The 14,997-nt window shown below is 36.6% G+C and overlaps 1 protein-coding gene across 1 annotated transcript in view; it reads right to left on the bottom strand.

Moving 5' to 3' along the window:
* The window catches only part of LOC149206207 (putative plastid-lipid-associated protein 14, chloroplastic), a 45,034-nt gene extending 42,883 nt beyond the window's left edge, over window positions 1–2,151 (bottom strand). Inside the window, exons 1-6 of the mRNA XM_089393650.1 lie at window positions 1,867–2,151; window positions 1,633–1,676; window positions 1,448–1,526; window positions 1,249–1,365; window positions 844–1,026; window positions 657–743 (exon numbers count right to left, since the gene is read on the bottom strand). Coding sequence (XP_089249776.1) covers window positions 657–743; window positions 844–1,026; window positions 1,249–1,365; window positions 1,448–1,526; window positions 1,633–1,676; window positions 1,867–2,112 — 756 coding nt within the window. The 5' untranslated portion in view covers window positions 2,113–2,151. The remainder of the gene's footprint in view (window positions 1–656; window positions 744–843; window positions 1,027–1,248; window positions 1,366–1,447; window positions 1,527–1,632; window positions 1,677–1,866) is intronic.
* Window positions 2,152–14,997: the final 12,846 nt, after the last annotated feature.

Genomic DNA, 14,997 nt, shown 5'->3' with positions numbered 1-14,997 from the left:
ATGGAGATTAAATGTTCACATGATCTGAACTTGTTTGACAGACTTTGCTATTGGGTTTACCTTGCTCTCTTTTTTGGTTAGGCTTTAAATAGTTAAGAGTTGCTGGCCTACTTGCAGGCCAATGCAAATAGTAAACTGCAGACAGTCTGAATGGATAAGATTTGCCATCTATTAATGATAGTCAATGAAAACATCATCGGTTTTTCTCATGTATTAACAATCAATAAAAACATCATCAATGTATATATTCGTGCAATAGAGTTAGACCGTCTAATGCTAAGATGTGTGCACCCCATATACAGGCCAGCAAGCAAAGACAAAAAAAAAAAAAAATTAAACCTTTCATGTCACTAAAAATATATTTTCAATTGCCATTGAAAACTTCCCAAATAATCCACCGAAAGGACTAAATAATGATAGATAAATTATAATGCGCAAAGAATGTTGTATGTCCCAAAATAAATGGTCTGTTTCTGCTTGATTTGGAAAAGAAAAGCACAAAGGTAGCCATAATGACTAAAACCAAACAATCAAATAGAGTCCCAATTGTCATAGGTCAAAACTTAGCATTTCCGCAAACTAATAATCAAGATGAAAAGACTGTATCATCAATTTCAGTTATTTGGAAAAAATAAACTTTTTAAACTAGAAATTACCTTGACATGTCTATCTACACAACTTATATGAACATTCTCCAGGCGTAACTCGGTATGTGCAAGTCCATGGCTATGCAAATAGTTCACCTGGGCATAATGGTGATATCAGCAGTCAAAGATCTCAGTTAAGTAAACTCTAGAGCAATCTACGGGCTAAACACCAAAATAGTTATGAAATTAGTTTTACCCCAATTAAAAGGTCTCTCATCAACATTCGGATAAGCCTTGATTGCCGAGATACAGCAGGTCCACCAGTTGTGTCATCTCCCACTCTTCTTGCACAGTCTTCATCTAAAGCAAGTTTAGCTTCCAGCGCTGGAAGCCAGTCTGTGAGTAGCAGCCAATGGTGCAGCGAGTAGCTCCCATAGTACTGTCACAATATAATAAGTAAGTATCATGGAAGGCCTTAGTAGACCAACTGTTCTGGAAGAAGCCACTTTCTTAATATATAGTCTTGGAAATAAATTATGTTACCAAATATCCAACAACTCAATTAACCAGTTCCATAATCACCATTCTTTGTTGCACCCAGGTCCCAACCTACTGCTTTCCTTGCTACTACTAGATTTGAAGGGCACTGCAGTTGACTTACTCCATGCACTAAGGTGAATGAGCACTGATCCATAGCACCAGATGGAAGTATATATCCGTGGACTCTTGTTGCATATGAACGATACATAAACTGGCGACGAGCAAGTTTTCGCAGAACCTGGATAACAAAACAAGCCAGGCATAATAAGCAATTGACTAAATACAATACTAAGAAAAAAACAAATAATAGCAATGCTCACCTCTAAAGCACGTCTGCCCCTGCGCTGCGCATGAGACCCTGTAAGTTGCCGTAATACCACTCTAGAATTTTTCAGAGGGCTTCACATCCATTAAGATCTTTCGAGTCAGGGGTTATATAAATGTGTGGCTAGTTTGGAGTATATTTCAGATAAGATATGAGATAAAGTCACTAAAAGCAACTTACCTCTCAGAATTTCTGACAATAGCTTCGAACACCACTTCATCTTTCTGCATGGCAACCCAAACCAGACACCCATTTCAGGAAAATCTACAAGACTTGCATCTTAAGTATCAAATACCTTCAAGAAAAGTAAACCCAATAAAATTATGCGGACTCCATGTCTTTCTAGGTCAGTTCAAGAATATTTTTTATTCAGAATTGTAAGGGAGCTATTTCGATACCAGCAAAGCTACTTACCCGGCCTGAAAGTCCTATGCTAACATGGTTGCACAACTCAAAGTCAAACATCTTGAATTGTGCCACAAAGTCTTCCTTCTCCATAGAATCAAACCAAACATTTGTCAGGTTTTCCTCTGATTCTGATGGAATTGTAATGCTTTTGCCAGCACATTGAATTCGGCTGCCTCCTTCCTTTGAAAAAATTTGCTTTGTGCTTAAAGAATGAAAAGAGGGTTTGAACGACCTCTTGCCTGATAGCACCATCCATCTTTCCCTTGTTAAGGTGGATGACAAACTATCGACAGATTGAGATTTCCGTTGTGGGTTATTTCCAAGAAAAAACAACAAATCACAGGTCTGTACAGTTGGAATGTAGTTGGTTCCATTTACTGTTGCCATGGAATGAGTATCCTGCCAAGACATTGATGTGTTAGTAGGCAATGAAAAATGCAATAAGCATATGGAATGAACCTCATCTACAGACAAAAAGATTGGAAATATGGCAGAAAAAGTTTATGGTCATGCTGAAAAAGCAAGCATTCATAAACATTCTCAGAAAATGCATTTTAACCACATTCCCTTTTGCTTGTTTCTTGCATCTTCTTTGTTATCTAAACTAAAACAGAAATATGTTTCATGGCCATGAAAGATTTCTAAAATAGACAAAGGAATGAGGAAATTGTTTCCAGTAGAAGAATCTGTCCACCAAGGAAATCCTTCGCTAACAATGAAAAATTCCCAATTAGTTAGTTGTTTCAATGAAAATTTTGAGGAAACACCCAAATTATGAGAGGTATATTTGATGGAAGAATAAAAAACATAGCTATAATGTTGAATGATCAACTAGATTGCTACCTCACCATTCATTGAAAGAGAACAACTTTTGACAAGCTAACGAATGTTTTCAAAATATACTGCTAAAACATAAGTTTTAATAAAATTGCTATAATAATAAAGGTAGTCTCCGAAATTGAAAAAATTGCTATGTTCAATGGTAGCCTCTGAAAATTTTCCTGATAAACCAAATGTTATGTTAAATGGAATCTCAGTTCAGCAGACGGTTTTTTGGGTAAGTTTTACCGAGATTTATTTTATCAGATTGTTAAATAACATTGAGACCCAATTCAAGTTTGGGACTATGGACCAGCAACTGAAATACACATTTATTTAGTTTAGTTTAAAAAATTCATACAAAACCAGCTCTATGAACTTGGGCTCTGATAATTTATTGCCGCTGTTTGAATCAAATACAAAACCAGCTCTATGAACTTGGGCTCTGATAATTTATTGCCGCTTTGAATCAAATACAAAACCAGCTCTATGAACTTGGCTATGAGAATTTATTGCAGCTGTTTGAATCAAATTAAACACAACCAGTTCCCGGACTCCCTTGTTAGATAAAAATCGAGACACTTACTAAAATCGGACTTTTCTATGATGGATTGAAAAAAAATCGGACTTTTCTATGATGGATTGAAAATTAAACAGACGAAGATAACAAAAGAGAGAATTCAACAGTTAGTAATTTAAAATTATTATAAATTTGAAATTGGGAAATGAAAAAGCTTACCAGTAGCAGGCAGGGATGCTGAGAGCGTGGGAATGATTGGAGGGTATGGAGGGAAGCAGGAAGTATAAGTTGGGTAATAGGGGTATGTCCAGCGTGTGGGGAAGGAAGGAGAATGCGTGTCGTGTTGGTTACATGGAAGATTGTGAGTGGTGGGATATTTGTGACGGGAGGTCACTGCATTCCACTGTAATGCCCACTCATTACTGCCACGTGCTTAACCTCACATGGCATTTTAATGGGAACATCTCTTTCAGTCTTGGAAATTACTAATCCACATCAATGCTATGGATAAAAGTTTTAATTTGTTTTTTGGCTTTTCCTGAAAGGAGGGAAGAGTTCACAAGTTTCGTCTTAGACGGTTATGGTTGAGTAGTATTTTAGAGTTAGCATCATTGTGCCAGAGAAATTTGGTAATTTATAAGTAGTATTTTAGAGTTAGCATCATTGTGCCAAAGAAATTTGGTAATTTATAATAATTTGTTGATGATTTTTAAAAGTAAAGATTTTCATTTTTATAAAATGTTTTTAATTTTTGTAAATAGAATTAAGCGTGGCCCAAACATACTTTGCCTTGAGTTTTTGGATTAGGGAGATTTTATAATTCAAATATGTGTTTCTAAGAAATTTGTTTTGGCTTTTAAACTAAGTAAATTATTATTAGAAAATTATTCAAAAATATAGAACAAATAAATTATACCGTATCTTACATCTTACTTCTAAACTAAACTAAATGGATGATTTTAGTGCTTATTTATATTTGTAAGTAAACAAATGTTTATGTATCATCATCATTGAAGTAATAATATTGATTTAATGTCTTACTAAAAATATACCTTATTGATCTCAGTGAAGGTTTAGATTTTATTTAAATTATTAAATGTATTTTATGTTTCTATAAATGCAAAACAGGGCAGTACGCTGACAGTAAAGAAAAAACAGAGAATTCGATAATAGGGAGGAAAACAACAAGATCAGCATGGATGAAAAGGGGTGAAGGCTCAAATTTGAGTCTTATGTGCCATACTCCGTAGCAATCAAATCCTACCTAGGTCTACGTAAGTTTAGTTTGTTGGAATTGTAGAGGTTACCCTTGGAGGAGGGGACCTAGGTTAGGGCCTATTGTGGAAGGTAGAGACATAATTTGTCTCACGAAAACTCATGAACATGATGGTTGCAAAACTCATGTGTTTGACGATTATTTGAAGTTAGCAGTTTGGAACAATGTAGCAGAAAATGGCAAAGGGTATGGGGGATACTAGTTTTAGTGAAAGAAAAAGAAGGTCGACACATTCAGTTAATTAAAGAAGATGCAAATAAACAATATTTATGGTTCAAAATATCAGAGAATGAGAATGATATAAGAATTGCAGCATGTTATTTTTCCTCGCAAGTCTCAAAAACCTACAAAAATAAGAGGCTAGACAGCAAAGATCCATATGCAGCTTTAAAGCAAGATATTGTTGCGTACTCTCAGCAGGGAGAAGTTCTTTTAGTGGGAGATTTCAATGCTAGAACATCAAATCATCAATCTAGTATTCTTTGTTGCAAAGAGGATCACAACCCTATTTGGCTCACTGAAGAGGAGAATCCCCAATCGGTGAGGAGTCAAAAAGATGACAAAGTTAGCAATCATTTTGGAGAGGAGTTGCTTACATTGTGTGGGGCTTTCAACTTAATTATTTGCAATGGTCTAGATAGATGGAAAAGGTCTGGGAACTTCACTTGCAACACATATAATGGAGCAAGTGTCGTTGACTATGCAATGTGTTCACAAAGCTTGATAGAAAAGATAAACAAAGATAAGATTGGAGAGCATATTTGGGACTTAAAATCAGACCATAACCCAATCTATATAAAGTTGTCATGGTTAGAAGAAAGGCAGCATAGGAGGAAAACCCAATGCTCTCAACAATCACTATCAAGGGGCAAAATTCTTCTAACACAACAAAATTGTACTATCTTCGGGACAATGTTAGAGAGATTAATTCAGAAGGAGAAATTGGTTTCAAAAGCTTCCACGGTCATGACTTAAAAAATATAATTCAAAGTGCACTTGAGAAGTGCAAAAGAGCAAAAAATAGGAAACCATAATCAAATTGTTTTCCTGTAAATGCTTAGTTTGATGAGGAATGCAAAATTGCAAGGAGAACCTTGAAAAAGGCAAGCAAGGAGAAGATGAATGTAAAATTATATAAGCAGATACTAAAAAGGAAAAAAGATGAGTTCATGCAAACAAGGCAAGAAGAGTTAATATATCTAAGCAAGAATAACCCAAAGCTTTTCTGGCAGGAACTTCAACCAAGTAAGAAGCAAAGCGAAAATAATAGTACAGCCAATCAATGGTTTGAATATGCAAGACAACTCTATGAAAAATAATCAGAGGCGGAGCCTCCCCCAAGGATCAACACAACTACAAAGCTCTTCACGTTACAGGAGGTGGAGATTGGAATTAAGAGGCTAAAAGCAGGAAAGGCAAAGGACTTGGTTGAACTTCAAGAAGAGTATCTAAAATGGGGAATGAACACTCTTGCACTGCACACCATGGAAATATTCAACAGCATCATTCAACAAGGATTCCCAAGAGACTGGACAACTAGCCTAACAATACCCATTTTTAAAAGTGGAGACATTAATAATCCCTCCAACTATAAAACCATTATGATCAATCCTTCGCTTGCAAAGCTTTTCGGCAACATGGTAGAAAATAGAATCAGTAAGTGGGCAGAAGTAAAAGAAAAGAGGGCAAGAGGACAAGCGAGTTTTAAGTCAAAGCATTCTACAATGGATCATGGTATCACGTTGAGACACATTGTTGAAAAGGTTTGGGAGGACGAAGAAGAAGTCTTATGTTTCTTTATTGACTTCAAAAAGGCATTTGACACAGTCCCTAGAGATAAGTTGTGGCATAGAATGGAAGAACTTGAAATTCCTTTGCATTATAGAGTCACAATCCATAGACTTTATGAAGAGGTGAAAGTCAAAATTAGAACCTTGGCAGGTATTCCATAAATCTTTAGAAGTGACATTGGAGTCAAGCAAGGTTTCCCTCTATCCCCTACTCTTTTTGGTTTATATATTGATAAATTGGAAGAGTGTCTAAATCTGCAAGGTGGAGATGGTGTTCGATTGGGGGAGTTTGTGATAAAGCTTCTTCTATATGTTGATGATCTTGTATTGATTCCTAAATCGGCCCATGGATTGCAAATGCACCTATATTGCCTTGAGCATTTTTGTGGAGCACTGGGGATGCAAGTCAATACTAGCAAGACCAAAATAATGATTTTCTCTAATAGAAGGAAGCAGAGCCATCATACGTTCTTCTTTGAAGGCAACATTCTTGAAGAAGTAAATGAGTACAAGTACCTTGGGATTGATTTCAACAACAAACTTAATTGGGAGGATTGCAGAAAGAAGAGAATCTTAGGTTGGTGGAAAGTATTATATGCTCTTCAAAATAGATGTAGAGAGGCAGATTATGGGATTAGAAAACAATTAAAGTGATTTTTGGACTCCTAGTTTGTCCAATGATGATATATGGGTGTGAATTGTGGGCTAGCAGCACCCTCGTCTCAAAATGGAAGCAAATTTAAAAAATCCAAAAACGCTTGATCATGACCAAGTTCAAAATAAAAAGTTTGGTACCTTATGAGATAATGTTGAGTGAAATAGGAGCAACTCCCATCGAAGCAATTGCTATGTTGCAGCTCATAAGATATCTAAAAAGAATTGAGCAAATGGGAGGAGGTGGATGGCTTAATGTTATCTTCAATGAAGGCATGAGTGAAAGAAAGAAAACATGGATGAAACAAAACTACACATGGATGCAAAAATGGAATATCTACCTCAATGCATGTCCCACAAATAACAAGGAGCTAAATAATTTTGTTATGGAGAAGTTTTGTAAATGGGTATGGGGAAAAGAGTTGGGTAGAAAGAAGAAGTACTACATTGTGGAATTCAACCCAACATTTGATCTACAGCAAAAAGAGTTCATTGGAGCTAACATTCTGTGGAGGGCAAAGGTTCTTATTACTAAATTAAGAACCAACTCCCATCAACTTTGGTGTGAAACGGGACGATGGAAAAGGCCTAAAGAAGCTTGGGAAGAACAGGTGTGTACATTTTGTACGTCTGGGGTAGTGGATTCGGAAAAACATTTCATTTTGGAATGTGATGCATTCAAAGACATCATAGAAAGTTATGGGAATATGTTAGCACCAGTTTCTTGGCATTGTCTTTTCAGCGAGGGGATTGTTGGAAGGTTGGGCTAGCTCATCATCAATTCAAATAAGAAAAGGATTGAATTGCAAAAGGTGAAAAGCAGGGAACTAATGGCCCCATAGACTATTTTTAGTCTCGTGGATGTTAAAATATCATTTCATTTTATTTGAAAAAATTTAAGAAACATATTTAAAAATTTTAATTTAGCTATTTATTATTGGAATCCTAAAATTTATTCATGTGAGCACAAATTTACAATTTGAGTATTCCTTTAGATATTCAACGTATTTATTCCTGTATTATGGTGAAGGTTAGATATTTAATATTCAACTCTTTGTTCAAATTTAGAAGATTAATTACTCAATGTTAAATGTTGATTTTGCTACTTTAAGAATTATATATATATATATATGTGTGTGTGTGTGTGTGTGTGTTTTTTCAAACTCATTGCTAAGGATTGAGGAAACTTTTAAGGATGTAAGTGTAAATTTAAGTGAATCTCATTGCACCTAAAGACCCTCTAGAGTCTAGTATAGGAGAGATTTGTAGATGTAATGTAAGTATATAAACATTTTTAAATGTTAGCTATTACAAATATAGAAAAATATAATATATATATATATATATATATATATATATATATATATAAAGAAAAAATATAACCAAACACAATTACACTCACTTGCTAATTGAAATTGTCAGTTCGCTGAATTTGTCCATTAATAGAGTAGATGGGAACACAACTAGATGATACAGATTTGTTCTAATTATTTTATTTTATTTATTTTATTTTAAGGTTTATCTTGTGAGGCCTTTAGGTATCTCTGTAAAATCTTAGGATTACCAATTCATATTATTTTTTTTATACTTATAAATATGTTTAGGATAAATCGAGTTTAGTTAACTCTCTGCTTTTAAATCTCTTATAAGCAATAACGATTACCAGTTCATATTATTTTTTTATGGTTATAAATCTCTTCAAGATAATTCGAGGTTAACTCTTTGCTTTTAAACCTTTGATAAGCAACAACGACATGGCCAAATTGTTTGTATTTTCCATTATTTATGTGCAGTTGCAGCAAACATTTCTTAAACCATTACAAATATAGAGCTACTATCTCCATAAATATAAAAAGAAACATATGCATGACTCTCATATTCAATCAAACAATAAGAGAAATGATGTTAACGGTGAGCCGAGTATTATTATCACATGGCTGTCTCTTACCATTCTGGTTGGTAGAATGGTAGCTGTTAGAAAATGTAATGAGGTCCAGCCTTCATAATTATCTTTGTACTTATGCCATTGTATTATTTATGTAAAAAGCAAAAAGAAGCAAAAAAAATAAATTCAAGCATAGGTTTCATGCTCAAAAAATTAGTATTTCATTAGTTAAACATGTTCTTCATGCTTCTAGGATTTGATGAGTCAGAGAGTCAAAGTCCTACTTGGACCTATTGTAAAGAAAAAGGAAAAATAATTTTTAAATATATATTTTGGGTCAAAAACCCCTCTAGATGTCAAGTCAGCCTTGCTTGTCAAGTTAACCTTGCCTCAAAGGACATGTCCATTCACACCCCTCTGGATAGTATAAATAGAAGATGATTTGAGCACATTTGGACACACAATTTCACTGGATTGGTTTTTAATTTTCGCAAAAGGAGGAGGATCAAAGTCTAAAATGGATGAAGGTTTGTAGAAGTTTTGCTATATATTATCTCTTCTTGAAAGTTTATTGTTGGTCTCTTGTTGTTGATGGATTTGCTATGAAAAATAAGGGTTTGACTTGGCATTTAGAAGGATTGATCATGGGATTTGGATATCTCATTTTGATTTGATTCTATAAGAAGAGAATCTTTCTCGGTTTTACCCTTGGAAGGTTTTTTCCTTGGCTTGGAGCCTATATCTTGTGTTTCTTGTGTACTATGTGTTGACAAAGTTAATCCTCTTTGCAGACAAAGAAGATCCCTCTAGCCCACTAAGTGAGTCTAGCAACTGAAGTGACAATCAACTAGACACCTTCCTAGATTATAATTGAAAAGTAGAACAAGAGAGATGGCCTACCTTGCTCTGATGCTAATCCGATTTCCTTTGTTGAGATCCTCAAACTGCTTGTGTCACGGGCTTGTTCCTACTTCTTTTAGCACTTATGTACCTGCACAAGTGACCAAGAGACAACAAAGCATGCCAAAACCAATAGCAAATCCAATAATAACCTACTTAGCTGATCAAGGAATGCCAAGACAATACATACATGAACATATATATTTTGGGAAGATGAACCAGAAGTTATATTATTATTTAAAGAATAAATGGAAGCTTACAACCATAGCCTTGATGTTGAAAGGCTCTCCTTGAGTGGTAATCCAAGTCCAAGCCAAGAAACTCCCTCTAAGCACAAGCTCAGCATAGGGGTGCAAATGGACATAGATCAACCCAGCCTCTAACCTGACCAACCATTTGGGAATGGGAGAGGATGAATTTATAGACTGGGGAAGGGAGTTAGGACTTCTCCAAAGATAGGATTAGGCCCTCATCTCAAGGAGGTGGCTCATAAGGATAAGACAAAGAGGTCAAGTTGGGAGGATTCGACCTCATCTATATGAAACCACCTCCATCTCGTCGATCTAAAAGCTTCTAGATCACGAAGCTTCCCATCCTCTTTGGGAAAATTGCCTTTTTGGGATCATCATGGGTATATGAGCAACCAGAGTGATGCCATTGTGGGTTGGGTATAGTGAAACATGTGACCATTGCGGCTTTTAGCCTCATGAGAGTGATGATGCTCAAATTATGGTTAAAGAGTTATTTCCTTCAGGGGGAGTTCAAGGAATTTTCCAATCAATGTCTTAGGAAGGCTCTGAATTGCATATATGAATGAGTACATTGCATTATGGTCATATTTCGGGCACTTCGGGGTATTTCACAAGGAAGTGCAGGAGGCGTGACAAAATATTTGTGTAACAGATGCCCCCTAAAGCATGAAGGCAGAACGAGGAGTGATGGCAGAGATGCTTTACGATCTTTTGGCAAGGATGAGGACACACACTGTCAGGATACCTGCAAATCAAGGATGCATATACATATACATATCTGAGATCAAGATATGAATCTACGACATGGGCATAGCCATCCAGATGATGAAGACTATATGAAAAGATCCATGGCATGGGCGCAACCATCCAATACAAAAGGATCATCTGTAATCTAAGATCCAAGGCATGGACGCAGCCATCCGATATATAAGGATCATCATCATAAATATAAAGTCCCACGGTATGGTCACAGCCATCCATATAGCAGAAACATGTGTACAATCATGAACAATATACGCAACCTGAATCATATTAGAAAAGATTCAAGGTCTTGCGCTCCATCTCGACTCGATCAAAGTATGAATTCTAACATGTGAATGAATGTGCCGCAGTCGAACATGCTAGAAAACCACCTGATTATTGGCCATTGATGTAGACCGTTAACAAGAACGAGAGGAACCACCCATAATGACAATGGCTCTCAAGGTACGACAATACAATCCGTGAATGTGATAACGAAGCTGAAGTCGAACACTCGTGGAATCATCCGATCAAAGGCCAATGACGAAAACCTATCGTCGGATGTGAAGAACTTGCCATTAAGGCAAGCAAACTCTAAGGTACTGAAAGGGATTTTCTAAGTCATTTTCTTGGATAATGAGCTGAAGTTGACAGGAAGTGACCTGTAGAAGGAGGCTCATAATGATTCCCTCATCATCGACACGAAAAAAGGAATAAAGTGGAATAAGTTTCAAGACTGTAACAATGACTCAAACAATGTATAGGTAGATAACTATAGATTGGACTTCTCTTGAACATATTGGTGACACGACTCTGGAATGTGGCAACATTAGACTCAACATAGGACCAAGGGTCATAATGACTATGTGGAATAGTCAAATGAGAGGAAAAGTGGATCACTCAAACCTGGAAGGACAAGTGACTAGGTGAGGATATCCTAAACCCGACACGAGAAACAGATGAGTGCCATGTTCAAGAGCGACATGTTGCCTATACAAAGGATGTTTCATCTTCACTTTTCCCTGCTATTTCTAGCGAGTACCTCTTTATTTTTACACAAGCTTGAAGATGATACCATATGCTTGTCATATAAGTTCACCCTTCGGATGAATCCATCCTAGTAAGTTTTACGAGCCCTAGGAAGGAGAAGCTCGGGCTCGTCATGGTGACAAGTCTTTTGTAGTTTAAGTTTTACGAGTCTGATGGAAGAATAACTCGGTGTCTTTTTCATGTTTTGAGAGTTTGAAAAAGAGACGAAAAAGAAAACTCCATGTGGTCCCTTTTCATAATTTGTCTCTCAAATCCAAAAAGGTAGAAAACAATATTCGAGAGAACCTCCTAGCCATGTTCGACTAAGGTGTTCCTTTTTCATACAATAGTCTATCTCAGTCCGGAAAAGGGTTAAACTTATACTGAGTATGCGTCAATTCATTTACTTTATCGAGTTTGAAATGACAAGTACTCGACAATCTTTTCATATTTTTGGAGTCTGAAAAGAGTTGAAAGGGGACTCCACCTAAAGGAACAAGTGGTATAAAAGGATAGAAACTGGTTCCGGTGATGATGGAACTGCTCAAAACATGTAATGGTCAAGTGGCTGGCTAATAAAACCACTCATCGTAAATGTTCCTTAAGTAAAGCTAAAACAACCAAGTGAAAGCATATAATCAGCCAAAGATATGGTGACGATGGAATGAAAAAACCAAGGCTCATATAGCAAATAGGCTAATAGAAACGACAATCACAAGATGTAAAGCAAGAATGGTTTCATGTTTACACAAGCTTGAAACATTAGAAACTATTCTTGAGTATACTGGAAGATGGTTTCATTTTTCACAAGCTTGAAACCTGCGAAAAATTATGCTTGGATTTGGTTTCATTTTTACACAAGCTTGAAACAAAGATAAACTATGCTTGGGTTTGGTTTTACACAAGCTTGAAACAAAGATAAACTATGCTTGGGATAAGTTTTCATGCCCCCAACAAAATCACTCAATTCGAGGTACATGCCCCCCAAGCTTCATTTCATTCACCTAAGTAGACTACTGGTTACTAACAGGTGGATGGGATGAAGGTTTACTTACGAAATCAAGTGAAAGACTCGACTTGGATTTTACGAGATCTAATCAAAGACTCGAATTGAAAGGGGATTTGTTTCATTTTTTAATGAGGTTTACATAGTAAAAGAGTTATCCTCATAATCCTTTGTTTCATTTTTTAAGGAGCTTGACACAAGACAAGGAACTTTGCTCCATGATCCTTCTTTAATTCTTTAACGAGCTTGACATAAGACAAGGAACTATGCTCCATATCCTTTGTTTCATTTTTTAAGGATCTTTACACAAGACAAGGAACTCTGCTCCATGATCCTTGTTTCATTTTTAACGAGCTTGACACAAGATAACGAACTATGCTCCATGATCCTTATTTCATTTTTTAACGAGCTTGACACAAGACAAGGAACTCTGCTCCATGGTCCTTTGATCATAGAACAAAAGAGGCCATGGCTTCCAAGAGGTTCTCATCACATGGGAGAACAATACTCTAGAAGGAATACATGTCTAGGAATCCAATTGAAAAATCGGGTTCCAATGCCCCCAGTACATAGCATACTACATCACCTACTAGATCATCAGTACATGTGGGCATGGAACAGGTGGCCACGTAATTAACCTATGGTGGGGGTGATACCGCTTGTACATAAGAACCATTTAGGGATGATGGTTGAGTGGAAGTTGATTCAAGACCAATGAATGTAAGATGATTGATGATCACAATGCTTCCTTCATGCGGGAAACACATCACTCGAAAGAGGGAAGAAACAAGAGCTCCCATGACGTAAACATAGTCACGTCCAAGGAGTAGATTAAAATCCAATGAGCCCTGGACAAATATCACGTCTATATAGACAATATTTCCTCCCAAAGTAATAGGCAACTTAGGAAGGATCCCTAATGGTTGATTGGTTCCTCGGTTAAAAGCTAAGAGATTCTAGGTTCGGTCCCCAGTGGAGTTGCCATTTTGTTGACAAGATTAATCCTCTCTGCGGACAGAGATGATCCCTCTAGCCCAATGAGTGGGTCTAGCAATTGAAGTGACAATCAACTAGACACCTTCCTAGATTATAATTGAAAAGTAGAACAAGAGAGATGGCCTACCTTGCTCTGATGTTAATCTGATTTCCTTTGTTGAGATCCTTGAACCACTTGTGTCACGGGCTTGTTCCTGCTTCTTTCAATGCTTATGTACCTACACAAGTGACCAAGAGACAACAAAGCATGCCAAAACCAATAGAAAATCCAATAATAACCTGCTTAGCTAATCAAGGAATGCCAAGCCAATACGTACATGAACATACATATTTTGGGAAGATGAACCAGTAGTTGTATTATTATTTAAAGAATAAAGGGAAGCGTACAACCATAACCTTGATGTTGAAAGGCTCTCCTTTAGTGGTAATCCAAGTCCAAGCCAAGAAACTCTCCAACAGTCATCCAAGTCTAATGAATAGCTTCTAAGCACAAGCTCAGGATAGGGGTGCAAATGGACATAGATCAACCCAGCCTCTAACCTAACCAACCATTTGGGAATGGGAGAGGATGAATTTATAGACTGGGGAAGGGAGCTAGGACTTCTCCAAAGATAGGATTAGGTCCTCATCTCAAGGAGGTAGCTCATAGGGATAAGACAAAAAGGTCAAGTTGGGAGGATTCGACCTCATCCATACGAAACCACCTCCAGCTCGCCGCTCTAGAAGCTTCTAGATCACGAAGCTTCCCATCCTTTTTTGGAAATTGTCTTTTTGGGATCATCACGGGTATATGAGCAAACATAGTGATGCCATCATGGGTCGGGTGTAGTGCAACATGCGACCATCACGGTTTTTAGCCTCATAAGAGCAATGATGCTCAAATTAGGGTTAAAGAGTTATTTCCTTCAGGGGAAGCTCAAGGAATTTTCCAATCAATGTCTTAGGAAGGCTCTGAACTACATATATGAATGAGTACACTGCATTATGGTCATATTTCGGGCACTTCAGGGTATGTCACAGGGAAGTGCAGGAGGCGTGACAAATTACTGTGTAACACTATGACCTTCATGTTTTTACATTTGATATTTGTTTGATGAAAAATAACATAATTAAATTAATAGGAAGCCAACAAATTTCACAAGCAGTTATCAAAGAAAGAGAAATCTAATTTAACTTAAAAGTCTTTTAATTTCTCAACATGGTATCAGAGCTAAGGTGGTTTGAAGTTAGAGGCGAATATCACATTTGATTGGTTTTTGGATCAAGCCCT

This window comes from Pinus tabuliformis, chromosome 1_2 (assembly GCF_031772625.1).
Source record: "Pinus tabuliformis cultivar Carrire ecotype Pingquan chromosome 1_2, CPIR1, whole genome shotgun sequence".
In the NCBI taxonomy this organism is placed as follows: domain Eukaryota; kingdom Viridiplantae; phylum Streptophyta; class Pinopsida; order Pinales; family Pinaceae; genus Pinus; species Pinus tabuliformis.
This window is presented reverse-complemented; position numbering and strand designations above follow the sequence as displayed.